Genomic DNA, 26,167 nt, shown 5'->3' with positions numbered 1-26,167 from the left:
AGCCCTGGAACATCTGCAGATGTCCCTTTGGTAAACGTTGCTCTTCCGAACCCGGTTTTTATTTGTTCTTGGGTTCCTTGGATCCTAGACAACAGGCATTTGAAGGGGACCTCAGGAGCAGGTGTGGCCTTGGCCTTGTGTTCACACTTGGATGAGAGGTGAGCAACAGTATCCCTCACAGCCAGAGTAGCAGTGATAACAGCAGGGACTTGAGACTTGAGGCCAAGGATAAGGGAATAGCACAAGAGGCAGAGGCTTGGGCAAGCCCTCCTCCTCATCCCCCAAGGGATTTCCTCTGACAAGGAGGTCTGAGCCGCTCCCCCTGGAATGATGGGTGCTAGAGGGGAAAGTCCAAGGTTTGTGACAATCAAACGGAACAGGGGTGGTCTCCCCACGTTACAAATACATTTTAAATTAATGCCAAGGCCCCAGACATGCAAGCCCGGCTTAAAGGGCACATCCTTAAGCAGAACCATAAAAGCGAAGGCCAGCCGGGCCCGAGTTGATGTTAACCGGCCCACGCTGGTTGGTCCCGCTCCCCCAGCCTGTCTTCCAGCCCTAGGCACCAGGAAGGATGGGCCCATAACCGAGGAGAGGGGCACGTGCCCAGGAAGGGACTGGGAGACCCAGAAGCCAGGGGCCCAGAACCAAGAGAGGAGCAGGGCCTGGAGGGCGCGTGCCCAGGAGGGGCGGGGCCAGGAGGAGGGCGCGCGCCTAGGGAGGCCCCCAGGGTTAGGCCGCCGCGCACTGAGCTGGAGGAGGGCGCCAGAGAGGCCGGCCTGTGCCCAGCTCTACAAATGAAGCGCTTTATTTACACTCCATCTCTCTAGGCCCCAGTCCCCGGGGAGAGGCTAGTCCCGAGGCGGAGGCTGCGAGGAACGGCCGGGCAGCAGCAGGTCCTGAGTACGCCGGGCCAGGCCAGGAGCAAAGGCACGAGGCCCTGGGCGCCCGGTCCCAGGGCAGAGGTCAGCCCACCCGGAAAAGGCGGCACAGGGTCAGCTCCCGGGCGTCAGGCTGGGATCTGCACCGCCACAGCTCTGCTCATAGGATGGCGGGGCCTCTGCGGGGAAAGAGCAAAGTCTGCAAGGGGCTCATGGGGCCCTCTCCCCCAGCCAGACCCCAGGCCTCTCACTCACCGTAGGGATAACCCCATGAGCTGTATTCTGGGGGCAGGATCAAGGTACTGGTGGTGGGCACTGGCCCTCCTGAACCCTCTGCAAAGTAGGGGACAGTGGCACCTGTAGAGATGCACAAGGGAGGGGGCAGTGGGTGGGGAGCAGGGCTGCCATCCTGAGGGCGGGGCTCAGGGGCAGCAGGCACAGAGCCGAAGGTGGCAGGTAGTGACTGCTGTTGTGAGTGGCTCTTCGTGGAGAGGGAGACTGCGTCTGCAAAGTGAGGGCTGCTGGCCGCAGCCTCCGCCTCCTCCTGGGGCGGTGCGGAGGGCACCACCGGGATTGAGGCCCCAGGAGGCAGCCCTGGGCCTGGCCGGGGGCTCAGCGGGGCGTGGTTCACAGCAATATTGCCGATGAAGACAGGAAGGGTCACGGTGGCTTCAGGCACCTTCAGGGAGACCTGGGGAGGATGGGAGAGTGAGGCTAGGCCACCTGCCCCCCCTTCCCACCCCGCTCCCTCCAACCCCCAGCACCTGCAAGTAGTAGTCCACGTGGATAAGGCTGCAACCTGGCAGGGCTGACTGGGGCAGGGCAGGCACCAGGATCTGCTCTTGCCACTGCGCCCGCCTCCAGGCCTTGACACCCGCACCCTCTACCTCTGCGATGGTCCGCACATCATAGATCCAGCGCTTGGCCTTGTAGGATACTTTCTGGGGAAGGGCCAGCCTGTGAGCCTGGGCAGGCCAGGCACCTACCCCTCCTCTGGTCCCATGGGGACAGGCCCTGACAGTCAGAGGGGACTCTGACCTGCAGCAGACTGGCTACCACAGGGCTGGTGTCCTTGCCTGACTGGTTCTCGATGTCAGCCTGCAGCCGCAGCACCTGGCCCACCACGTAGCCACGGAGGTCGGTGCTGGCGGTGAGGACCACGCTGCCCGTCTTCACCAGCTTGTAGGAGAACTTCTTGGTGGTGGAGGCCACGTTGGGTTGCTTGAGGGGAGGGCAGTCGTGAGGGGGTTTGGTGGGCGTGGGCAGCCTAGATCCCTAAGGCCTCTCGCTGAACAAGCCCACTGTGCCCTGCTATCCCCTGCCCCCCAGGCACAGCACAGTTAGCTCGGGACAGAGAGGCCGCTGCTCTTCTAGAGCCCGGCCACCTCATCTTAGTTGAGGACAGGACATCCGGCAAAGGTGGGGACCACCCAGGAGACCACCGCTCCATCCTCACCTCGATGTCAGGGATGCTGTTCAGATTCAGGGGGCTCAAGATATAGAACACACGGCTGCACTGGTGATCCTTGGAAAAACGTGGTGTGTCGATGGTGGCCCGCACCTGGTGTACAATCTTCCCAAAGGGGCCTTCGAAGGACGTTGGCGCTGTGGCTGGAGAGAGAGCAGGGAATGGCACCCAACTGCCCCCTGCCCCACCTCCTGTCCACCAACTGTCACCAAGAGGCCTGGCCAGGCAAGGCTGGGCTCTTACCAGGAAGCAGGAACTGAAAGGGGAAGTTGTGCTCTCCAGCGGGCAGGCTTCCTGCAGAGACAGGAGGGGGGTGTAGGGGAGAGGGGGCTCAGGAGCCTTGAGGTGACACCACAGGACACAGGTTGGAAGCAGGCCCTGCAGCTGACCAGCTCACACGGACTCTGGCTACTGGGTCTCCCAGCCTCTGACTCCAGGCACGACAGCAGCAACGGGCTGCAGCCTGGGCAAAGGAAGTGATGCAAGATCTTGGCTTGAACAGGAAAGGGAGATGGGGCTGTTCCAGGAGCCAGAGCCCACCCAAATCAAGCAGAAACTGGCCCCCTTCAGCCACCCAACCCCTATCAGGCAATACCCAGAGCCTGATGGGGAGAGAAATACATCAGGATGCCAAGCAGTGCTAGAGGGTGAGCCAGCACGGGGGTCCCAGAAGCCTGATGGGGAGGTAGGGTGGACAGACGGGCCCCACACTCAACCAAGGTCTGCCCTGGGCGGGGTCACTATGCACAGTGAGGCCAAGTACAGTCTCCCAAACTCACCCTTGTCAGCCAGCGACAGCGCACTGTTGAAGTAGCCCTCCTCCACTACCCACGCTGCATCATTGGCCTTGTTGGACACCCTGCAGGAACCCGTGCAGGTCACTCGGATGGCTGCAAGGGGGGGATGGCGTGAGTCCCAGCCAGCTACTGTCCTCGACCCCTCCCTGCCCCCACCACAGAGACTTAGGTAGGGCTTGCAGCACTAAAGGTGTAGCACTAAAGGCCACAGCAAGTGGCCTGCTGCTCTCCAGAGGATGCCTCCTGTCCATCCTCCATCTTGCGGTACTCCCAGTACAGTGCTCCCACGGCAGTGAGGCACGGAGTTACATCTGTCCTGAAGCCCAGAACGGGAAGGCCCCAGTGGTCACCCGGATGACACCTGGACAACCCCAGCCTGCTAACCTCTGTTCCCAGCCACCCCTGGGCCCACCAGACCTGTGAAGACTTAGCTGCCTATAGGGCATGCTTGGGACACCAATGATGAACAGAAGCCCATGGGAGCCGCTGACCTCCAACCCTACTTCCTGCTGCCTCACAGGCAAGTCAGCTAGGCTGGGAGGCACCCCTTTATGCTCCAGGAAACTAACTGCTCACCCTCATGACACAGGAATGTGGTCAGACCTGCCTGAGCGGATAAGGTACCCAACAGTCTGGCACACTGGCAGGTGAGGACACCCTTGACTTCCTGGACCAGTGCTGCCCAGGAGGACTGGTTTTCAACATCAAGAGATGGTTCCGTCCTCTCCCCGACTCTCCTGTGGAAGCACCCAGACCAGAAGCAGAGGTCACCCCACCTTTCTGTGGTCGGGAACTCAAATTCCTCACTCTAATGGACATATGCCCAGAGACCACTATGGTCACAGGCTGTGGCTGGACAACCAAGAAGACAGCACGGCTGGAGAACCAAGCAGAGAGGGGCTGGGAGCTCAGTGACTCTCACTCCTTGCAGCTCCACTTCTTTCCCTGCCCCGTGCTGAGACAAGGCCAAAGATGTTAGCCTCCCTGCCCAGCCCCTCCTCTTCCTCCCAACTCGATGGTCCAGGGAGGGCAAGGTGACTCAGAATCTGACAGCCTCCTGACAGAGCCACCAGGCAGGAGGAACCTGGTATCCCAAGTGTCCAGGGCCAGGAGCCAGCCACACCAGCCATGTTCATGTCTCCCCAGGCTGACTCCATCCTGCCAAACAGGCCTCCTGTTAACCATCCACAGACCACCGGGCTTTCCCCCCACCGTGAACCCTTGGCTCATCCTCCACCCCTGTTGGCACTGCCTGTGACTGGATCCTGATTTCTTTTTTTTTTTTTTTTTAATTTTTTTTTATTTGACGTTTATTTATTGTTAAGACATAGAGAGACAGAGCATGAACGGGGGAGGGTCAGAGAGAGAGGGAGACACAGAATCTGAAACAGGCTCCAGGCTCCGAGCTGTCAGCACAGAGCCCGACGCGGGGCTCGAACTCACGGACTGTGAGATCATGACCTGAGCCGAAGTCGGTCGCCCAACCAACTGAGCCACCCAGGCGCCCCTGGATCCTGATTTCTAATCCACACTCCATCAGCCATCCCTTCCTAGGGCCAGACCCAGAATTGTTCCCGCCCCAGAAATCTGGGACATCAGTGATGCTCCTATAGACCAACACAGCCCAAGAGAAACACGACGGGAGTGAACAGAACAAGGACGGGAAGTGTGACAATTCCAGATGCCACGTAACTTTAACACTCCCCATGGAGGGGGTGCACTCTCCCTTGAATCTGGCTGTCCTACGAACGCTGGGACCAGCACAGTGTGCCAAAAGGAGTTAAGTGGTCCCCAGATTGGCCCAGTGCCAGCTGAAAACCGTCAAGTGACCCCAATGGATGGCACACACAGCTGAAGAATCACTCTGCCCAAATTCCTAATCCACAGCACTGTGGGTCATAGTAAGATGGTCATTTTAAACAACTTGACTTAGGAGTGACTTGTTATGTAGAAACTTTTACATAGAAACAGACAAGAACAGACGTCCAACCTCAGTGGAAATCAGAGAGGCTCATATGAGTTACCATTTTAACCCATCAGACTGGCAGATATTAAATATTTTGACACGTGTTAGGAGACGGAAAGCACACTCCTTTATGGTGATCAAACTGTAGGCTACTACAGGGGCCCTGAAAAAGCACCAGGAAGATCTGCTGTGATCTTACACACACATACCAGGGGACTCAACAGTTCTTAGAATCCACCCTATAGGGCACCTGGGTGGTTCAATCGGATGAGAGTCCGACTTCGGCTCAGGTCATGATCTCACAGTTTGTGAGTTCAAGCCCCATATCGGGCTCACTGCTGTCAGCCCAGAGCCTGCTTCAGATCTTCTGTCCCCCTCTCTGTCTGCCCATTCCCTACTTGTGCTCTCTCTCAAAAATAAATACACATTAGGGGCGCCTGGGTGGCGCAGTCGGTTAAGCGTCCGACTTCAGCCAGGTCACGATCTCGCGGTCCGTGAGTTTGAGCCCCGCGTCGGGCTCTGGGCTGATGGCTCAGAGCCTGGAGCCTGTTTCCGATTCTGTGTCTCCCTCTCTCTCTGCCCCTCCCCCGTTCATGCTCTGTCTCTCTCTGTCCCAAAAATAAATAAAAAACGTTGAAAAAAAAAATTTTTTTTTTAAATAAATACACATTAAAAAAAAAAAAAAAGAATCCACCCTAGCTACCCAAGAGCTTCGAGCAATACTGGTACCGAGGACTATCTAGGCATAGCCACGTCCAACAGCAGGATGGTTAAAACAGTCACCCACCCAGACCGAACTTGGCCCCCAGAATTCCGGTGAACAAGCCATGGGGTCACCTGACCCTAGAAAAACAAACAGTATCAAATCGACCCTTGGGGTATTCCAGGTGGGGGCAAGTTCTATGACCTTCCCAATGTGCAGGCAAAGAGCCTCTTTTTGCACACGTGCCTAAGCCTCTTCAGAGACCTTGCCTGAATGAGCAGCTTCCAATCACTGTCTTGGAGTCAAACAGCCTGTTCCTGTGCACTCTCCTCCACAGGAGAACAATGGAGGTGCAGGGGACAGATACACACAGCAGGCTTCTCCCTCCCACCTCCTGCAGGGGGGGGATCTGCTCCCGCAGGTGACCATGACCATCACCAGTGTGACGGGTGGCAGCACAGCCACAGGACAGGGGAGGTATGTTCTGGTAAGGGACAGCCTCCGCCAACAGAAACAAGCCCTGCTGTACCATCTAGGTTTCAAAGTGTTTTCAGTTCTAACAGTGGGTCTGGGGCTGCTCCAGTTCTCTAAGGAACATCATCATGTGGACTGTGTTCCAGAGAGACTTCTAGAACTTTCCTCCCCAGCCAGCCCTCCCCTGTCCAGTAGCCCTCCTCCCTTGCACCACCTGCCATCACTCTTCATTCTGGTCCCAAAGGTCTCGCCCACCTCCACCAGCTCCCACAAATCCACAGCAGCCCACCTTTTGCCACATCTTTTCACTAAAGCTCTGGCCTGTGAGGCACTTCTGTCTGTCCTGTGTCCAAATCTGAAACATGACAATAATAATGGTGCCCACCTCTCAGGGTTGCTCTGGCGGTTTATAGAGTTGGTCCACGGGAGGTGGGGAGAATGGTGTCTGGCCTACAGTGACAGCTCAGGGAACTGACAGAGCTGGGAGCTGACCACTGCTGTCGTCTGGGTACCACCCTCCCTCAATGCCAGAAAAGAGTGCACCCCCGTGTGACCCCCAGCCTCAGGCTCAGCTGGACTTGGGCTCCAGGAAACCGGTTCCTTCCCCAGCTTTCTACAGTAGCTCTGAGGACAGCCAGTGCCCTCATAGCTGAAGTGCAAATCATCACTGTCCCTCCTCAGACAAGTATTTAGTGGGTAAGACTAGGAGCCCCCCAGGAAAGACCTGCTGTCCTCGCCACCTCCATGTCCTCCCAGAGGGGTGGAGGGCCTCCCTGTTGCATCACTGGCTGGTAACAGGAGCTGAACAGGTATCTTAAGATGAAAGATGCTTCAGATTCTGTGTCTCCCTCTCTCTCTGCCCCTCCCCCGTTCATGCTCTGTCTCTCTCTGTCTCAAAAATAAATAAACGTTAAAAAAAAAAATTAAACGTGTATTTATTTTTGAGACAGAGAGAGACCGAGCATGAACGGGGGAGGGGCAGAGAGAGAGGGAGACACAGAATCCGAAACAGGCTCCAGGCTCTGAGCCGTCAGCACAGAGCCCGACGCGGGGCTGGAACTCACGGAACGTGAGATCGTGACCTAAGCGGAAGTCGGACGCTTAACCGACTGAGCCACCCAGGCGCCCCCCGCGTCGGGCTCTGTGCTGATGGCTCAGAGCCTGGAGCCTGATTCTGTGTCTCCCTCTCTCTCTGACCCTCCCCCCGTTCATGCTCTGTCTCTAGCTCAAAAATAAATAAACATTAAAAAAGATTTTTTTTAAAGAATGAAAGAACCACAGCCTTGCCTTTTCCACACCCAGCTAGGGCTAGAGGAAGCCTTAGAGCAGCCCCAGCACCCACATTCCATCTAGGCCCCCGGGGACAATCTGAAGAATAACCCCTCTGGCTTGAAGTCACTATCCATCTGCTTTTTGGCCGATACCCCCATCTTCCCTCTCCTAATCAGGGGCTCGGCTAGTACATTTACCATCAGGACCATCACCAGGGGCTCCCTTGGTATCCTATGCCCTGTCCATTCACCCACATCTCACCTATCACATGGTTGCTGGGGGCTCTGCCCAGGCCAGGCCATCCCTTTGCTCTAGTCAGTAACGGTGTGTTTGCTATGGGAACATGACTGGGCGGATAAGCGAGGCAGTGAGCTCTGCATGGGGTCTCACAGTGGTTGTCCCCCCAGCCACAAGCCTGCCCCTCCTTCCTGCACCCTGGGCTCTCCCTCAGCCCCATGACACCTCTCACCTGTCACTTGTGCCCCAGGGAAGGGCTGCACTGTCAAAGGGCCCCCTGCCACAAACATAACTACCCCCACTCAAACTCCAAACTCCAACTAAGGAGACAAGAAAGGAGACAACAGTCATCAGGGGGAGGCCCCACTAGGCCAGACACCTGACCAGAAGCATCTACACCCACTCAGTTTCTTTCTAGAGCCTTGCGGCCTCAAACACAGAAACGTCAAGGGTCAGACCCATCCAGGACAGGGGCAGCAGCTGCCCAGAAAGGTGGGCAGTGGCTCTCAGTCCTCAGTAGGCACCAGAAGCACTGAGCAGTCAACCACACTAACGCCCAGAGGATCAAGGTCCAGAGCGATGCCTGACGGCTATGGTTTTGGCCAAGCACGCCAAGGTGGAGAAGCACCCCAGCAGGAAAACCCTCACACACAGCCTTGCACTCACAGCCAGTGATCGGGCATAGAGGCCCCGGGGCTGCAGCTTTGCTCACTGCACCCTGAGGGCTGAACGCTGAAGTCCCATCCAGAGCCCTGTCCATACCTCAGATGGCAGATAAGGCCAGCACCTGCAGAGAGCCCTAGGGATGACCGCAGCAGCAAGCTAACTTCCAGTCCCAAAGTCCCAAATGCCTGTGCGAGCAAAGGACCGGCTAGCAGGGCTCGGGTTCAGCTCCTAGACGCTCACTGGGCTGAAGGCCTGGGTCACGGAGGGATGAGCAAGACCCTCCCAGCTCACAAGGCCAAACCTCAGCCTGGGTGGAAGCGGGTATGCCGCGGGACCGCGAGGAGGGAGGGCCTGCGCCAGGGGCCTGGGCATGTGGGGAGAGAAAGCCCAACGTGGGCCGGGCTCCAGGTGAGGGCCCAGCAGGGGCGGGGCTCAGCGGACCCTGCAGAACTGGCAGGGAGGGTCGGGGGCGTGCATGTATCCAAGTCAGAGTGGCCTTCGGCAAGGTGGGCAGGATCTAAACCCCTGCCCCCGACTCTAGCCGACCCTGGGAGGAGAGAACAGGAAGGGCAGATGCGGAAGGACTGGGCCACCCGGGCCTCCCTGCTCCGCCCCCACTGCCACCAGCCACCCACCCCGGCGGCTCTGCGCCGCCCGGCTGGCCGCACCCTAGTCCTCCCCGCAGCCGGCGGGGCCCAAGGCTCCCAAGGCCGGCGGGAGACTAAGGGAGGGGGCGGCAGGTGGCGCCACAGGCTCCGCGGGTCCAGGCCCCAGTGCCACGGGCTGCCGCTTCCGGGAGCCCCGGCCCTGCCGCAGGTGCTGCGCAGCCACCTGAGCCCCGCCGGCCCGGCCCTCCCCCGAGGGGACCCCGCTCCCACCTCGGAAGGGCAACGGCGCCCCCAGACGCACGCGCACGGCCCCCGCCAGCGGTTCTCCAGGGCTGTAGACGACGCGGCCGTGGCTCAGGCAGACCTCGAAGAGCTGCACCCGCCCCATGCCGCCGCCCTGGCCGGGCGGCCGCGCACTGACGCCCCCCTCCCGCCGCCGCGCTACGAGCCCCGCCTTCCCGGCCCCGCCCCCGACCCTCCCCGCCGGGCCCGCCCACTCCCCTGTGCCCTCCCCCCGGCCCTCCCCGGCCAGCCCCCAGCTCCAGGGTCCTCTTCTGCCGGCTCTTCCCCCGGCCCCCGGGCTCCAGCCTTCCTCGGCCCTTCACCGAGCCCTGCCAGGGTCCGTCCTCCGCCTCTTCCCCCTCCTCTCCACCACCAACTCCCTGCCTCTGCCCTCCCCGCCCGCCACGCGGGCCCGCCCGCGGGGTGGATAACGGCGCGGCTCGCGGGAACCCGGCGCGCGGGCGCCCCCTGGTGGCCCCGGGGAGCGCGGCCGGCTCACCTGCCGAGGGGCGGGCCGGGCCGGTGCCCCCTCCCCAGCCTCCGCCCGGTCGCTGCGGGCTCGCTGCGGAGAGCGGTCCCGCGTCGCTCGGCGGAAGGACGTCACGGGGGGCGGGCCCCGTGCGGGATGGCGGGGTGGCGCGCGGCGGAGAGCCGGGCGATCCCCATGGGGGCCGCGCACACCTGTGCCGGTGGCGGCGTCGCTGGGTAGCGAGCCTCCGGCGGAGGTGCCGGGCTGTCCGGGCACCCCAGGCTCGAGAGCGGCGCCCCGGGACGGGGATGGGAGTGGGACCTCCTCTGACCTGCCCTGAGAGGTCCCTGTGGAGCGGGGACTGTGGGGGACGGCGGACCCGTGAGGGAGCCCCGCGAGGGACGCGCTGCTTGCGCAGAGCAGTGCAGGGCGCCCAGCGGCGCCTTACGCGTGGGAGCGCCTGAAGGAGGGCGTCAGGGTGGCCCGGGTTTTTGTCCAGAACACCTGCGTGAATGGGGTGGCATTTTCTGATGGAGAAAACTGGCTTAGATATAAATTGCTTAGGGGATGGGACAAAGTCAGGAGCAGAATCTAAGAGGCTCGGTAGGTACATGTACGATTGAGTTTGAGGAAGACTAAAGATTTTCAGTCCCCTATTGGAAGATGGTAAGTCAGGGTGCTGATGACATCAAGGGTTTTGAGTGAAAGCCACAAAAAACCTCACCTGGCCCTCCAGCAAAAGGAGAGAGGCTCATAGGCTGGGGGGATTCCACTGGGCCAAGCTGAGGAAAAGGAGGGGCCTGAGGCCCGGAAGGGCCAGCAGTGTGCAGCCAGCACCGGCCCGCCTGGCTTGCTTGGGATTCGGATGTTGGGGGAGAGGGAGGGGTCTGATTGGCCACACTTAAGGCATTTCTCTGTCAATACCAGGCAAATGGAGGAATTCCGGAACAAGGAGTTCAGGGTCCCTCTGGGAAGAAGGAGGATTACGGGCAACCCAAAAAGGCCCAATGTCCACAACAGAAGTCAAGAAGGAAGTGTTTTCGGGGGGGGGGGGGAGAATTTGTTGGCTGCTGCTAAGATAAGTAAGCCACAAGAAATGGAGCCCCCATACAACTCTGCACCGTCACCCACCCATCCCCTGTTCTGGAAACCGCTGCTGTGTCCTCACTTAAGCCATCAGCACAACGGCCCTGACTTCCCTGAGTGCTCATGCTCTCATGTAACCCAGGCTTCCCCCTAGAGCCTCTCAGATGTACATGTTTATTTTCCCGAAACCCCTGTACATCTGAACCTGGACTGTGTGCTCTCCTGACCCCTTACAACAACCTCCAGACCATTTGCCCCCTCCCTAAGAGCCCCCAAGTTTAACTCATTTTCTCAGAATAGTAATCCACTGCTCCCCTGTTACTGTCATCTTCAAAGCCCAAGTCAATCCCCCTTTTTGGTGATTTCTGCTCCTGACTCACTGTCATGCTCTCCAATATCACCGTTGCAGGAATTCTTAGTGACTCCAGAATCGTGGAATATCCTTCCAACCCCCTGCTCTCTATCTTAAAATGTACCTGGGATTTGTTTCAATTAGGTGTGACAAGGTGACAGATGCAGGGACAATTGCCTTGAAAGAAGAGTGTAGTACTTCTCCTTCCCAAGAGGAGGGAGCACTTGGGGAAGTTCCGGGTTGGTCAGGAGGCAGAATTTGTTAGGACGGCGCGTGGCCCAGAGCCTTGATTGTGTCCTCTGTGCGAAGGAATGGGTGAAGCAGGGTAGGCAAATTTGAGCAAGCTTAGGATCAAACACATCACTCCAGTGGTCTCTGGGCTGTAAGGGTGTTCTCTAGTCGTCCAGTATCTGGCCCTACAATGATTTAGGCTAGGGGAATATTGGCTTGGTGTCTGAGTTTGACATAGGAGGTGTTTGGGGGTATGGCCTCTAGATTGGCTGGTTTGCATGTGAAAGGTGTGTTCCCAGGCAAGTTGATACCTCTAGGAAGTAGCTAGCCCTGGGAGGGGCAGCCTCTCCCCAGCCAGCAAGGCTCCCAAGATGTCAAAGCATTGTGAGATCCAGAAAAATAACATGATTGATTCAGTTCTCTTGTTCCCATGTCTCCTCTCCTCCAAGAGCCCCCTCAGCTGACTTAAGCAGCTCTCTCAATGGCTTCCTTAGTTTGTCTGCAAAGATGTCGGGCAACAATTTCTGCCATCCCTTTATATTTACACTGTTCCTCCCATCAGAATGTTGGGCTCCTTCCCCTCCTGTAGAATCTGGGCTGTCCCCTTGCTTTAACTAGCTGGACTGCAACGAAACAGATGCCATAGGAGTTGCTGGCTCTAAGGAGGCCTCACAGCTTGTTCGTATTCCCTTGGCGTCCTGAACTACCATTTCAAAGTATCTGGTTACCCTACTGGAGAAATCAGAGAGATCGCAGAGAAGGAGAGAGAGGGAGAGAATGCCTGCACGGGGGAGTGAAAACATCCCAGACTGCCTGCATCAGTCACAACCAGTGACTGGTTGTGTGAGTGACCCAAACCACCCTGATTTATTACTTATTCTGAAAATTAGGCTGCATTCAGCCAGGGGGCTTTTCCACTCTGTGTGGGGTCTGCTGAGGACAGAAAGTCCAAGATCTGTTTTTCATTTACATGTCTGATGCCTCAGCTGAGGCTGGTCGGGTGTCTCTTCCATGAGGCTTCTCCACAAGGCTGCTTTGGGGTTCTGCACAGCACAGTGGCCTCCAGAGAGTGAGACTGATTACCTGGCAGCAAGTCCCCTAGAGGGGGGAAGGTGAAACTGCCAGTCCTCAGGCCTGGGCTCAGAGGTCCCAGAACTTTCTACACCATGAAGTGCATCAAAACGGTCACAGGACTGGTGTGGGGGAAGCACCACACCCACAGAGGGAAGGGATTGATTGTGACCCTTTGAGACAAACTGCCACACCTGCAACTGCAGAAGAAGCCACCAGCTGAGCCCAAGCTACACCACGGGTCACGGGAGAATAAAGTGGTTTTAACCTGCTGAATTTGGGGGTGGTTTGTGATGCAGCAACAGATACCTGGGACAGAAGTCGACACTTGGGAGTGAGATATTGCTGCAGTAAAATTCTAAAATCTGACACTGGGGCGCCTGGGTGGCTCAGTCGGTTAAGCGTCCGACTTCGGCTCAGGTCATGATCTCACGGTCCGTGGGTTCGAGCCCCGCGTCGGGCTCTGTGCTGACAGCTCAGAGCCTGGAGCCTGCTTCAGATTTTGTGTCTCCCTCTCTCTCTGCCCCTCCCCTGTTCATGCTCTGTCTCTCTCTGTCTCAAAAAAATAAATAAACGTTAAAAAAAATTAAAAAAAAAAATCTGACACTGACTTTGAAGCAGGCAGCAGGTGGACACTGGCAGTGAGAACTCAGCTGAGGGAGGCCATGTTCAGAATTGGCAGGAAAATGGTGAGCCCGTGGCCTGTGGTAACATGGAAGACACAAAATGTGTCTAATGATCTGATTTTCCCAGCAGATTCCCAGCAGAAAGCTTCGAGGCTGATTGGGTTTGTTCAGTTAGCCTAACGTGAGATCAAGGAGAGAACGTACCAAAGAAGTAGCCGTTCCATACTCCGGCAGCAGGTAGATGAGGTATTTCCAAGCCAGGTCTTGCTACGTTGGAAAATCAAAACTTTTTCTCATTCTCGGCCTTTACAGGCGGCAAATAGTTCTAAAGGTGAGAAATGGCATCGTGGTAAAAACTAAGTCCAGAGTACCTCCTGCAAAATATGAGGGTTAAAATAAATTTAAGGGCACGGTTGTATGATCCCTTGTGAAGATATTTGAGGATTTCCGGTGGGGGTGGGGAGTCCTCGTAGACCCTGCCAGCCACACAAAGGGCTTCTAAGAATCTTGAGGTCATCGTTCCACAGCACCTGACTCAGCCCGCAGGAGAGAACAGCCTTCTTAAAGACATTTGCAGTATAGCTTTTGTTTAGTAAAGTGAGTTACAATTTTGATATATAGAAATCCAGTTTGTGTGTGTGTGTGTGTGTGTGTGTGTGTGTGTGTGTGTGTGTGTGTTTAAGGGTTGAAATAACAGAGTTTGAAATAAAAGGTGTCTGGGCCCCTGCTTTCTACAGGCAGGAAGCAGACTAACGAAGACACTCAGCTGCAAACACAGGCCGTTTCCTATGGAAAAGGGGGTCACTGCAAGTGCATGGCCCAGTGCCCGGAGGGAGGAACTGAGAACACTCAAAACAGTAACTGAAGGAACCATTTGCAGGGCGCAGACAAGCCCTGAGCAAGGAATATTGTGACAGGTGTTAGCTGGGTTCCAAAATTGCTGTGGACCAGTGACTAAGGTTACACTCCCCCTTTTTGAACAGGGGGTCTGTTCACTTAAACTGTGCTTCACCACTGAATGTTGGGTATTGGGGGGCAGATAACATGCCCTTGGAGCAAAAGGCACATCCAATGGCACATCCAATGTGCCTCATCCATCTGGCCCTGTTGCATATCGCAATATACTGGACTCCAAGCCTAATGCCTTGATGAGATGGTGATTCTGGGGTCACTTGGGAGGCACACTCTCAAAAGGGAGGAGTATGAATCATTGGAGGCCAAAGGGTGGGCTGGGGCAGACTGTTCCACTAGTCCCCCCCGACAGTGAACCATACTTGTGGACAGCCCTCCTACACTCATTTGGGCTTGCCCTCATGACTTGCTTTGGCCAGTGGGATACTAGCAAGGGTGATTCAAACGGACACCAAATAAATGCTTGTACGATGGGACTTATCACTTAGAGCACAGCCTCCATGTTAGAAGGAAGTCCAGCTATCATGCTTGGCCATGCGGGGAACCCTGAATAATGAGTCATCACACAAAGGTAAGTCACCCAGAGAAGAAATTCCAGGGAATTTCTGATCCAGTGCAACCAAAGGAGGGACTGAGCTGACACCATGTGGAATAGAAGACCACAAGCATAGAATTGCAAGGAATAATAGATCGTTGTTGTTGTTGTTTTAAGTTTATTGAGAGAGAGAGAGAGGGAGGGGCAGAGAGAGAGAGAATCCTGAGCAGGCTCTGCTTTGTCAGCGCAGAGCCTGATGTGGGGCTCCAACCCATGAACCGTCAGATCATGACCCGAGCCAAAATCAAGTCAGATGCTTAACCTAGTCAGCCACCCAGGCATCCCTAAATCAATGTTGCTTTAAGCCACTAGATTTTGGAGTGGTTAGTTAGTTGCACATCGGTAGGTAACAAAAATATACAAACATCATCCACAGTCACAGCCCTCCCTTGTGATCTCAGGTCCACACATCTCTGGCTACCACCTCCTGTCCTGCTAGCCCACTCTCTCTAGTGCTACAATTCCTGCAATCCTTTGGACCCCACGGAACTCCAACCCACCGGCCCCGCCCCCTCTGGCATCCTCTCCTTTCCTCATTCAGCTCTGATGCCATGGGTTAGCATCGGGTCACTCTTTCAGAACCCCACCCCTGCCCCCACCCAGCACAACCAGAGTCTTGGCTAAATCCTGCCCTTCTCTTTCTCTGCACCAGCTGAAATAGGCTGAGAAAAACACAGTCACACTGTGTGGCCCCCTACTGCATTTTCCTATTTTTCTAGCCAGTTACATTATTCCTGGACCTCTCTCCCTGGACTCCCAACATTTGTTCCCCTTTCCTCATTTTGAACTGATGACTTTGTTTTCTACTTATTTGAGAAAGTAGAAAGTTCTCATCAGCAGAGAACTCCCTTAAACTCCTGCCTCCACACCCACTTGCCTTTCAGAACCTTTACATCAGACTCTCCATACTGAGCTGAGCTGCCACACCTAATCTCCCAACCCTCCTCTTGCCAGTGATTCTCCTCTATGGGATCTTTCCTGTGGGTGAGCAAACATCTATATCCCCTCCCAGAGTGAAACCATCTCTCGACTTCCGTTCTCTTTCCAGTTTTGGCCCCATTTCTCTGCTCCTGTTTTTAGCAAAAATACCTCAGAAGAGGTATGTCTTGGGCACCTGGGTGGCTCAGTTAAGCGTCTGACTTCAACTCAGGTCATGAGAATGTGGGGTTGCTACTGCAGCATAACCAGGGCTCCCGACTGCTACAGACCACTGGCTCCATGTATCTAAACACTCTCTTGTATTCACTTGCTACTTGTATTCACTTGCTAAACAGCCTTCATGTTTCCAATCCGGCCCCCACGCCCAATCAACAGCTTGATTCATTGGAAAGCTATTCCTCTATTCAAATCCTCCAATGGACTCACTTTTCTAATTTTTTAAAAAATGTTTTATTTATTTTCGAGACAGAGAGGGACAGAGCATGAGCAGGGGAGGGGCAGAGAGAGAGGGAGACACAGAATCGGAAGCAGGCTCCAGGCTCTGAGCTGTCAGCACAGAACCTGATGCGGGGCTCAAACTCACAAACCGTGAGATCATGACCTGAGCTGAAGTCGGACGCTTAACCGACTGAGCCACCCAGGTGCCCCTGGCCTCACTTTTCTAAGTCTAAAAGTTAAAGTCCTTATGAGTCTATTTGACCCCCCCTCTGGCCCCTCACCTCTCTGACCTTGACCCCTGTTTCTGTCAGGCACTCCTGTCTGGTCACAATGGACACCCCCACTTTTTCAAATATGCCAGATGTTCCCAGCTCAGGGACTTTGCACTGGCTCTTCCTCCAAATGCCCACATGGCCCTCTCTCCTTACACGGTTCAAATTGACTTCTCAATGGGGCCTACCCTGCCCACCACCTTCCCTAGACCCCCAACTGCCTAATGCTGATCTACTTGTTTCCCCCACAGTGTTTATCATTTTCTAATGTGGCACATAACTCATCATGAGCCTTTTCTGCCTCCGTCACTGAAATATGACCAGGGGTTTCTGGTTTTTGTTTTGTGCACTGGTGTAATTTCTGGGGGGGGGGGGGGGGGGGGGGGGGAGGGAGGGGAGGAAGGTGAAAGCCCAGCTAGAGTGGTTGCCAGGAGACAAGGGTGGTAGCCCCCAAAGTCCTCAGGAAGGAGCTGAACCAAGCTGGTGAGCGGCTGGCACATTACCCCACCCTAGTTAACAGCTTGAGACCCAAGAAGGTTGGTGTAGCCTGAGGATGGGCTGTGTGGGCACCACGGGCCACCGTGGTCCTCACCTGGGCCCCTGTGAGGAGGAGGTGGTGAGTGGCCAGGGAGGAAGGAAGGCGGTCAGGTGTGCCACCAGCTAACAGCATTCTGGGCTGGGCTCGGGTGTCTCCCCAGCCCCTACTCCGCGGCGGCACCCGTGCCTCCTGCCCGCTGTCCTGCGCACGGGGGACCGTTTTGGGGGAGCCGCAGCGAGCCCGGCAGAAACCTCAACCTGCAGGCCCTCCGACGGCCCCCGGGCGTGGAGCCAAGCCGCCCTCCGCAAGGGGGTTGCGCGCGGGGTCGAAAGACCGGCGCCGGGTCAGGCGTGGGGATGCAAGGCCGGGCGCGGGACCGGTGGCCGCCGGGCTAGTCGTGGAGTCAGGGGCCGGGCGCAGGACCCGGCGCTGGGTCCGAGCCGCGAGCGGGGAGCCGGCAGCAAGCAGCCTCAGCGCGGCGTCCTTCACAAAGCTTCCCGCGAAACTGACGTCGCGCGGGGAGGCCGCGCAGGCACCGCCCCCGGCCGCGCCCCTCCCCCGCGCTACCTCTGCTCCTCAATGCGCCGGCGCACTCGCTTTCCTCCCGTTGGCCACGGCGCGGCGGCGCGCGGCGGCTAGCGCAGTGCGCGCCCCGCGATTGGCGGGACGGCGGCGGGCGGGGGTGTGTCTGCGCCGCGCCCCGCCTCCAGCTCCGCTCGCGGTGGTGCGCGCGGCGGCGGTGGCGGCGGCGGCGGCGGCGGCGGCGGCGCGTGGCAGGTCCGGCGGGCGCCAGGCGGAGGCGGCCCGAGTCCGGCCCAGCCTCGTCCCGCCTGGCCCGACCCCGGCCCGCCGACCCGGCCCACCCGGCGCGCCGCGGCGCCGCCCCGGCCCGGCCCCGGTCCCGGCCCGGCGTCTCCTGAGGGAGCGGCGCCGCCGGCCGAGCGCAGGCCCGGCCATGACCGACTTCAAATTGGGCATCGTGCGGCTCGGCCGGGTGGCCGGGAAGGTGAGCGGCTCGGGAACCGGGGCGCGGGGCCGGCGGATCGGGGCGCTGGGCCGGGGGCGCGGGGTCTGGGGGCTGCGGGGCCTGGCGGGCGGGCTGGCGGCGTGTCCCCGCGGGGCAGGAGGGGGCTGGTGGCCGCGGGCAGCGCAGAGCCCTTCCGAGGCGGCCCGCTCGCTCGGTGGCAAGACGGTCTGGGTCTCGGTGCCTGCCGGTCCGTGGTGGAGCTTCGCGCAGGTTTTCACGCTGCCGGCGGTGGCCTTGTCTGGACCAGCCTCAGTGGGCCTCCCAGAGCAGGGCCTCCCTCTGCTTCTCTCCCTTACCTGGCCCCGCCCTCCGCGTGTTCGAGGCTGGGGCTTCCTGGCACCTGTGGGCATTGAGGCTTGGCTGTTTCCAGGAGCCGGCCGGCCGTGCAGCTGCACCAGCCACGGACCTTACCCGGGATGGGAACCCTGTTCCCATCACCAGCGGCGGAAGCTTCTGGTGGGAGAGAGGAGCAGAGGCAGTCAGATGAAGGTAAAACCGACTTAGATCCTAGAAAAAGGCTTTCCAAGCAAGAGTGAGACTAGTCCGTTTGGGGGACTGTTTCTTGCCTTTCCTGCAGGAGCGATGTGGCTTTTTACCTGAGGGAAGGGTGGGCTCCCCGTCAGCTCCGAGACCATTTCCAAGTCAGTGACTGGTTGCGTTAATATCATCCCTTAACACTTTCAATTGGAACATTTCAGACAGAAAGTTAAAAAACAGTTTAGTGAGCACCTGTGTAACGACCACCCATCTTAAGTAAACGTTAATTGAAATTTTCTGGATGTTCTGCTTCAAACCCGGTCCTTTCCTGTATTCTGAGGAAGCCCCTGTCTCGGGTTAGGTCTGTTGACCCGTTAAAACAGCTTCGAGGTTAGCCAGTTCGGTGGCACGTAGGAATGAAGCCTGCTACCTGCTCCTCTGGTAGCCTTGAGCGGGTCATAACCACCTGCCGTTCTGGGTAGGCTGCCTATGCCCCTCACCTGCAGGCCTCATTTAGCTTGGAGGAGCTGTTGCTGCCTGTTACTAATCCTTTATTGAGACCCTGAATGTAATGTTTTGAAACATGGTTGATTTCCAGACCAAGTACACACTGATAGATGAGCAAGATATCCCACTGGTGGAGGGCTACTCCTTTGAGGTAAGGATGGCTATTCCTTTGCTCCCCTACTTTCAGTCACTGCCTGGGGAGGGTCATGAGGGATGGGTTTTATCCTCTGTGAGGGCAGCCTGGCTTTGGCTGCCCGGTGGAACCCCCACCACCTCTGTGATACTGGTCTTCCCCCACTTCTACCCCGGTTGCTGGCTCTTCCTGAAAACACGTCGAATTGTGTCATGCTTGTGATTGAATGTTCAATCGGACAAGCCTTGGCTCCTTATGAGGCTGTGCAGTGCCACCCCACCTTTCCTCTGGCCTTGGCCCCTCTGTCCCTCTGTGCCCTGGTGCTCTCTACTCTCCCTGAGCTCCCTTGCCTTCCGCAGTTCTCCACTGGACGAGCCAGTCCTCACCTACCAGCTCCTCCCCGTCAGAATTCCTCCGGGAGTCTGTGGACCCACTTCACTTTTATTTCAGCCTTTCGTGCTTTTATAGCACAGATGACCGTTGGACAACATGGCTTTGAACTGCACAGGTTAACTTATACATGGGTCCTTTCTTTGATAAACATAGTCCGGTACCGTAAATGTATTTTTTTTCCTCGTGACTTTCTTATTTATTTTTTTGAATGTTTACTTTTCATTTTTGAGAGAGGGAGCATGGGCACCAGCATGAGTGGGGGAGGGACAGAGAGAGGGAGACAGAGGATCTGAAGCAGGCTCTGCACTGACCGCAGCAAGCCTGATGAGGGGCTTGATCTCACGAACCTCAAGACCATGACCTGAGCCAAAGTCAGACGCTCGACTGACTGAACCACCCAGGCGCCCCTCCCTAAGACTTTCTTGAAAACGTGTCCTTCTTTCTAACTTTACTTTATTGTAAGAATATAGCATATAACACATGTAACATACAAAAATATTTGATAGTTGTCTGTTATTGTTAAGGTTTGTGGTCAGCAGGAGGCTATTAGTAGTTACCTATTGAGAAGTTAAAAGTTACACGTGGATTTTCAGCTGTGTGGGGCTTACCTCAAGGATGAACTGTAGTTACTTGTCCGAGGCTTTGTTTTTCTTACTGAATTGTGGGCTTTTTCTAAAAGTGGGAAAATTTATTTCTCTGTGTTCACAGTGTTTTACAGAGTGGTTTGTAAGTGAGTTATTGCTGGGATACAGGGCTGATGTCTCACATCTGGAAGTCTCTGCAGAGCTCTGGGTCCCAGAAACAGGCCCCATATATGTATCCTGGTTTGTTTGTTTCACTTAATTTTTCTTTCTTTTTTTTTTTCTTTTTAATTTTTTTTAACGTTTATTTTTGAAAGAGAGAGAGAGAAACAGTGCATGAGCGGGGGAGGGGCAGAGAGAGAAGGAGACACAGAATCCAAAGCAGGCTCCAGGCTCCGAGCTGTCAGCACAGAGCCCGACGCGGGGCCTGAACCCATGAACCATGAGATCATAACCTGAGCCAAAGTCAGATGCTTAACCGACTAAGCCACCCAGGCGCCCCTTTCACTTAATTTCTTTAAGAGGGATTTCCAATGTAGCTAAGAATCAGAAACTTTTTAACAGACCTTTTCTTTGCTCCTTCTCAGGCCCGGATGGAAGTAGATGCAGATGGAAATGGTGCTAAGATATTTGCATATGCCTTTGACAAAAACCGGGGAAGAGGGTCAGGAAGGCTCCTTCACGAGCTGCTGTGGTAGGTGTCTTCAAACTGCGTATTTTCTATTCGGGCACCGCATGAGCCCTGATGCGCACATAGAGCCTGCAGAGACACCTGCCCTCATTGACAGAAGGTGCTTTCCCTGAGTCGTGCTCCCGCACCCTCTTAGTTGCCTTTGGGTCATTGCCATTAACTCAGAGGAATGGCTCCTTCGCATATTGTATCACTAACAGAGCAGCCTAAAAGCGCATTTTTTGCTCGTACTTGCTCCGGACACAGGCTCCTCTGGGGTAGGGTGGGGTCTGCTCCCTCCACTGGGCTCTCGCTGAGCCTGTCGGTGGGATGTGAGGAAAGGACTGCCTCTCCTTGGTGTGCATGGTGTAGTTCCACAGCGCCTGGGACTACTCTGATGGGGAAGTCTCTAGATTGTGTTTGACGGTTGGGGTTCTGTCGAGGGGCTGGACTGTCAACATGGTCTATCTTGTTTGGCCGTGGACCGACATACTTCGATTCCTCTCGACACCGTTGTTCCTAATTGTCCCCATCAGCGTGATAAGGGGCCCGTTCAGATCGTAGGGCGGAAGTATTTGGGAAGGCCAGAGGAGGCCGATTGAGAGAGACGTCTTGTTTTCCAGGGAGCGGCACAGGGGAGGCATTGCTCCTGGGTTTCAGGTGGTACACCTCAATGCTGTGACTGTAGACAATCGCCTGGACAACCTGCAGCTGGTGCCATGGGGCTGGCGGCCCAAAGCCGAAGAGACATCCAGCAAACAAAGGTGGGGCTTCTCGGGGCCGGGGGAGCCGGCAGAGGTGCCTCATGGAAGGTCCTCCTTCAGGCTCTTGTTACCAAGAGGGGCCCGTGTCTCCACTCTGATCTGATGCTTCTGTGGGAGTGGAGACCTTGGTCATTTTCCCTCCAAGTTTTCCCTCCTTGTTTTCTTCACGGGGTTGGGATACCATTTTGATAATTTTTTTTTTTTTTTTAATGTTTGTTTGTTTTTGAGAGAGAGAGAGAGACATAGCACAAGTAAGGTAAGGGGCAGAGAAGGAGGTAGACACAGAATCCTGTGAGCTGTCAGCACAGAGCCTGATGTGGGGCTCGAACTCACAAACCGTGAGATCATGACCTGAGCCAAAGTTGGACACTCAATTGAATGAGCCACTCAGGCGCCCCTTCTAATGATTGGCTCTAGTGGGGAGAAGAGCTGTCTGGGCTGGATGCCTGCTCATGGGCAGGACTTCTCCTTTGTGTCTCTGAGAAAACTTGGACATCTTTATCTGGGGATGCCTCCTGCACACACACACGTGCATCTTTCTGTCATGCTCTTTGGCTAAACACCTAAGCAGTGGCTTAAAAGAAGCAAGAGAGTGTGGTTTGGGGGCTCTGCTGCTCAGTCTCTGCCTCTTCATGGTCCTGACAACAGTGCTGCTCAGGCTACTGCAGGTGTCCCCCTTGGGCGAGTAAGATGCTCTGAGGCAATTCCCGTGGCCCCAAGAGCAGCCTGGGTGTGAGCTTCCTGGAGGCCTTGGGAAGAGCTGGGGAACCAGCAGAATGGAAGGTAGGAGCTCAAATTAGCCAGGGTGTTCCTGGCCACGTGTGCATTATCTATGGGCTCACTGGGGCTCTCTGGGGTTTGTGCATGTCCTTGGGCCTCTGGGAAGGCTCTTTCATCAAACAAAATGAACGTGAAGTTAGGGATTAGCAACAGAAGGGTAAGGGCAGCTCAGCAGGCATATCAGTGTCTGTAGATTTCCCCCTGGGTTGTCCAACACGGATGCTCATCCAGTGCGGACACCGGGAGCGGCCCCGCCTCCCCCAACACCAGACAGGTTTCCTTCTGCTCACTGGAGACCTGGAAGGGGCTGCCCACCCCTTCACCCGCAGCGGATCTGCTCCTGCTATCAATCGTTACTTTAGGCCTCTGTGTGACTCATGGTTTGGCCAGCCTGTGGCTGAATGTTGTTACATTTCTTCATCTGAACACTCTTTATGATCATAAGATAACCACAATTGAGAACACCTGTTTGGAAAAGGATCCATTCCATCATAGGCCACCCTGCCCAGTGGTCTCTGCTGGGTCGTGGCCTGCCTGCCCCGTTCTCCTCTAGGCCATGGGCCATGGGCCATTCCCATGAGGCCCAGGACAGGCTGTGTTCTTGAGGTTCTGTCCTTTGTGTCATCCCAGGAACTAATCAAGTGGGACCATCCTTAGTTTGTCAGCTAGGGATTCACACTCTCCCTCTACTTGTCGTGGGTCAGAGCCAGCCTGAGTGTGGCCTGAAATACCAGCTGGCCTGGGCATTATGTGGTCTGCACTCTGCAGGTCCTTGTGGTGGGAATCCCCCTCTTTGTGAAGCAGGGAACGTGGCGTCATGGCTTCTCACAGGCCTGCACCTCCTGCCCTGCTTTCCTTCAGTGTGGGGCCACAAAGGCGGCTCATCCATGGGGGGGAAGGGCCTCTCTGTCAAGGTGTGTTTTCCTCCCTATCTGCTTCTAAGAGCCGACTGGGATTGAAACTTGCCTGTGTCGTGTAGGACTTCATTGAAGGGCTCAGAAGGCAGCCAGCACCCTCCTACATCCTGACACTTCCCTTTTTTTTTTTTCCTTTTAAAAAACCTTTCTTATTGTGGTAAAATACATACAATGTTTACTCTCTCAGCCATTTTTGAACGTTCAGTTTAGTAGCGTCCAATACATCCACTGAGTTGTGCAACCATCCCCACCATCCATCTCCAGAACTTCCCCATTAGACACTGATCCCCCCCCCCCCCACCTTTCCCCCAGCCTCCACCTTCCTACTCTGTGTCTTTGGATCTGAATCTTCCAGGGCTTCCTGTGAGTGGATCCTACAGGATTTGTCTTTTTGTGACAGACTTAGCACAGTGTCCTCAAGGTTCATCCGTGATGTAGCCTGTGTTGGGATTTTGTCTTTTTTTTTTTTTTTTTAATGTTTATTCATTTTTGAGAGAACAGAGCGTGAGCTGGGGAGGGGCAGAGAGAGAGGGAGACAGAATCCAAAGCAGGCTCCAGGCTTCGAGCCCTCAGCACAGAGCCCGACACGGGGCTTGAACTCACTGACCATGAGATCATGACCTGCGCCAAAGTCAGATGCTTAACCGACTGAGCCACCCAGGTGCCCCAGGATTTCTGTCCTGGTGTCCTGTGTGTTTTGGTTAATATTACATTATGGTTATGTACCACATCGTACCCATTTGTGCGTCGATGGAGCCTTTAGTTGTTTAGGTTAGGTTTGTTTACTTTTAGGTCTTTGATCCATTTTGAGATAATTTTCGTATATGGTATTAGGTAAAGGTGACCCTTCCCCTATTTAGCCCAGGTCCTCCAGGCCTGGCCCCACAGAGGGTGGTAGGTTGAAGGGGGTGCTAACCTGCTGCTTTGCTCTCGAAGTACAGGTGGTGGCACCTTTGCAGCCCGGCAGCAGGGGGAGCTGCTGAGCGCCTTCACCGGCCCTGCCCAGCCTGCGCTCCCCCTGGGGCCTGTTAGGGTGCCTCAGTTCTAGCAGCAGGTAGGATTCTTCAGTTGCAAGCTTCTGGTGTTTAGAAAGACTTAGAGCAGCTCACAGTATTGAAGGAGAGGTGGACCAGCAGGGGCAGAAGTAGGTGCCTCTGGGTCCATGAGCAGGGAGAAGGACTGCCTGGCTTTGCACAGGTGGCCAGGCTTGGCCAGGTCCCTGTACTGAAGCCGCACACTCTTTGTGCCTGCTGTGTGCCCGTCAGTCCCAGGTTTTGGGAAATCTATGAGGGAGGCAGACATAGCCCTGCTTAAACATGCTAAATACTTGACATCCCATACAGGTAAGCCCTGCTGCATGGTGGGGGCAGGCCAAAGAAGAGTCAAGTTGTCCTAACAAAAACTGGGGCAGAGATAATGCTGAGCAAGAGAAACCAGCTATCTGTCTGCAGTCAGGTCATTGTCATGTCCCTGTCTCGACCGTGTCTGGCTGGAGTATACTGAAGCATATGCTTCTCCTTTTAAGGGAGCAAAGCTTATACTGGCTGGCGATTCAGCAGCTTCCCACAGACCCCATAGAAGAGCAGTTTCCTGTCCTGAACGTGACCCGGTACTATAACGCCAACGGGGACGTGGTGGAAGAGGAGGAGAATTCCTGCACCTACTACGAGTGCCATTACCCTCCCTGCACGATGATTGAGAAGCAGGTACAGGTGCTGCAGTGAGTGCCAGCTCCGGGTTGCTCCATACCCCGCTGCCCCGGCCCCTGCGGGCCTCTCGCGCACCTCTCCACCGCAGCCGCTGTGCCTGCCGGCTTCAGTGTATGGGCTTGCCGGGTCCTTTCTGATTGCAGCGTAGTACCTGCCCCACAACCGGTTCCCTGGTGTGACCGTGAAGCCATGGTTGTCCTGTGTGTTCTTTCAGCTCCGGGAGTTCAACATTTGCGGGCGTTGCCAGGTGGCCCGGTACTGCGGCTCCCAGTGCCAGCAGAAGGACTGGCCCGCCCACAAGAAGCACTGTCGAGAGAAGAAGCGCCCCTTCCAGCACGAGCTTGAGCCAGAGCGATGACCGGGCTTCCGGACCTACCTTGGGCGTAGCAGACACAGACTGGTGGTTGACCCAGAGGTGCTGAAGAAGCCAGCGAAGTGCACCCGCGGCAACTGCCACAGAGGCCCCCTCGCCACGGGCACCTCGTGTGGGCACGGCGTCCCCCTCAGTGTTCATCTCCAAGCAGAGACAGCTGGGGAGGCTCCCACCAGGACGCTTCTCATTATTTATATGTTAATATGTTTGTAAACTCATGTACAGTTTTTTTGGGGGGAGGCAGTGGGAAGGTTAGAAATTACAAATAGAATCATTTGCTGTAATTCTTAACTGGCAAGCGGTTGGGCCACACATTTAAAAAGTCTAAACAGTGTCACATAGTGGAAGCTCTTTCTGGGCAGCTGCCGTCCCGAGGAGCGCGGCCTGCATGGAGTCACATCCACAAGGCACACACAGTAAAGGGGTGGAATCATCGAGTGCCTCCGCCGTGCTCTGCTCTCCTTTTTGCCCTCTCTGCTATTGAAGTTTATTTCTAAGTGAATCAAGGTGCTGTGGGGGTGAGGGGTGGAGGTTGCCTTTATCTTTATTCCTAGGCTGAGAGAGAGGGGAGGCAGGCAGGGAGTGTGACTGAGACCCGGGCCTGTTCTTGTCCCGGGGCAGGAGTTGCTGGGGGTGCTGAAGTAGGCGGACATGGAATGTTCTCGCCCTGGCAGTTCTCCCCTTGATTTGTGTGCCGAGTGGCAAAGAGTTCAGTGGTGGAGGTCCTGCCTGGGGATTGGAGCAGCCAGGGTGAGTGAGCGCTGCTTTCCTGTCCACTCTGCTGGGCTCCCTCCCTCTCGTCAGGGAGCCACAGATGTCTGAAGGCTGGGCAGCATCTTGTATACCTTGCAGAGCCACCATGGGGCACTGAGCCAGGCTTTGTGTCTGGGATCTTGCTGGTCTCCAGATCCAGCCAGCCAACCTGCTAGGGGCTTTGCTTCCTGAGAGAATGA

General features: G+C 56.1%; 2 protein-coding genes across 7 annotated transcripts; one reads left to right on the top strand and one right to left on the bottom strand.

The window, feature by feature from the left end:
• Positions 1-792: 792 nt before the first annotated feature.
• ARRDC1 (arrestin domain containing 1) lies at positions 793-9,508 on the bottom strand. Of its 6 annotated transcripts, none has more exons than XM_042964271.1 (9): positions 8,031-8,515; positions 7,823-7,908; positions 3,129-3,239; positions 2,593-2,643; positions 2,338-2,492; positions 1,920-2,102; positions 1,646-1,822; positions 1,137-1,572; positions 793-1,080 (listed from the first exon to the last, which is right to left on the bottom strand). In XM_042964271.1, the coding sequence occupies exons 1-9, from the start codon at positions 8,147-8,149 to the stop codon at positions 1,010-1,012; spliced, it is 1,389 nt and encodes a 462-aa protein (XP_042820205.1). In that variant the 5' UTR covers positions 8,150-8,515; the 3' UTR covers positions 793-1,009. The 6 variants fall into 6 exon arrangements, with proteins under 6 accessions (XP_042820205.1, XP_042820207.1, XP_042820206.1 ...); XM_042964273.1 differs by having other exon boundaries at positions 793-1,060; positions 8,031-8,511; XM_042964272.1 differs by lacking the exon at positions 8,031-8,515 and adding an exon at positions 3,723-3,883 and having other exon boundaries at positions 7,823-7,939.
• An 8,250-nt stretch (positions 9,509-17,758) lies between these two features.
• On the top strand, positions 17,759-25,658 carry ZMYND19 (zinc finger MYND-type containing 19). Its single transcript, XM_042964974.1, has 6 exons — positions 17,759-17,889; positions 18,986-19,045; positions 20,589-20,695; positions 21,295-21,435; positions 24,658-24,838; positions 25,056-25,658. Exons 1-6 carry the CDS (start codon positions 17,839-17,841, stop codon positions 25,197-25,199), a joined length of 684 nt encoding a protein of 227 aa, XP_042820908.1. The 5' UTR covers positions 17,759-17,838; the 3' UTR covers positions 25,200-25,658.
• The last annotated feature ends 509 nt before the right edge of the window (positions 25,659-26,167 follow it).

The sequence above is a fragment of the Panthera tigris genome, chromosome D4 (assembly GCF_018350195.1).
Source record: "Panthera tigris isolate Pti1 chromosome D4, P.tigris_Pti1_mat1.1, whole genome shotgun sequence".
Classification (NCBI taxonomy): Eukaryota; Metazoa; Chordata; class Mammalia; order Carnivora; family Felidae; genus Panthera; species Panthera tigris.
This window is presented reverse-complemented; position numbering and strand designations above follow the sequence as displayed.

Bases quoted from the DNA above. Each gene is read 5' to 3' on its own strand.
- ARRDC1 (XM_042964271.1), bottom strand. From the start codon at position 8,149: ATGACTGTTGTCTCCTTTCTTGTCTCCTTAGTTGGAGTTTGGAGTTTG. The intron at 3,240-7,822 runs GTGAGATGTGGG...CCCCCCTTGCAG, and splicing joins CCCCAGCAACCATGTGATAG to CCATCCGAGTGACCTGCACG. The intron at 1,573-1,645 runs GTGCTGGGGGTT...CATCCTCCCCAG, and splicing joins ACGTGGACTACTACTTGCAG to GTCTCCCTGAAGGTGCCTGA.
- ZMYND19 (XM_042964974.1), top strand. From the start codon at position 17,839: ATGACCGACTTCAAATTGGGCATCGTGCGGCTCGGCCGGGTGGCCGGG. The intron at 19,046-20,588 runs GTAAGGATGGCT...GCTCCTTCTCAG, and splicing joins TGGAGGGCTACTCCTTTGAG to GCCCGGATGGAAGTAGATGC. The intron at 20,696-21,294 runs GTAGGTGTCTTC...CTTGTTTTCCAG, and splicing joins CTCCTTCACGAGCTGCTGTG to GGAGCGGCACAGGGGAGGCA.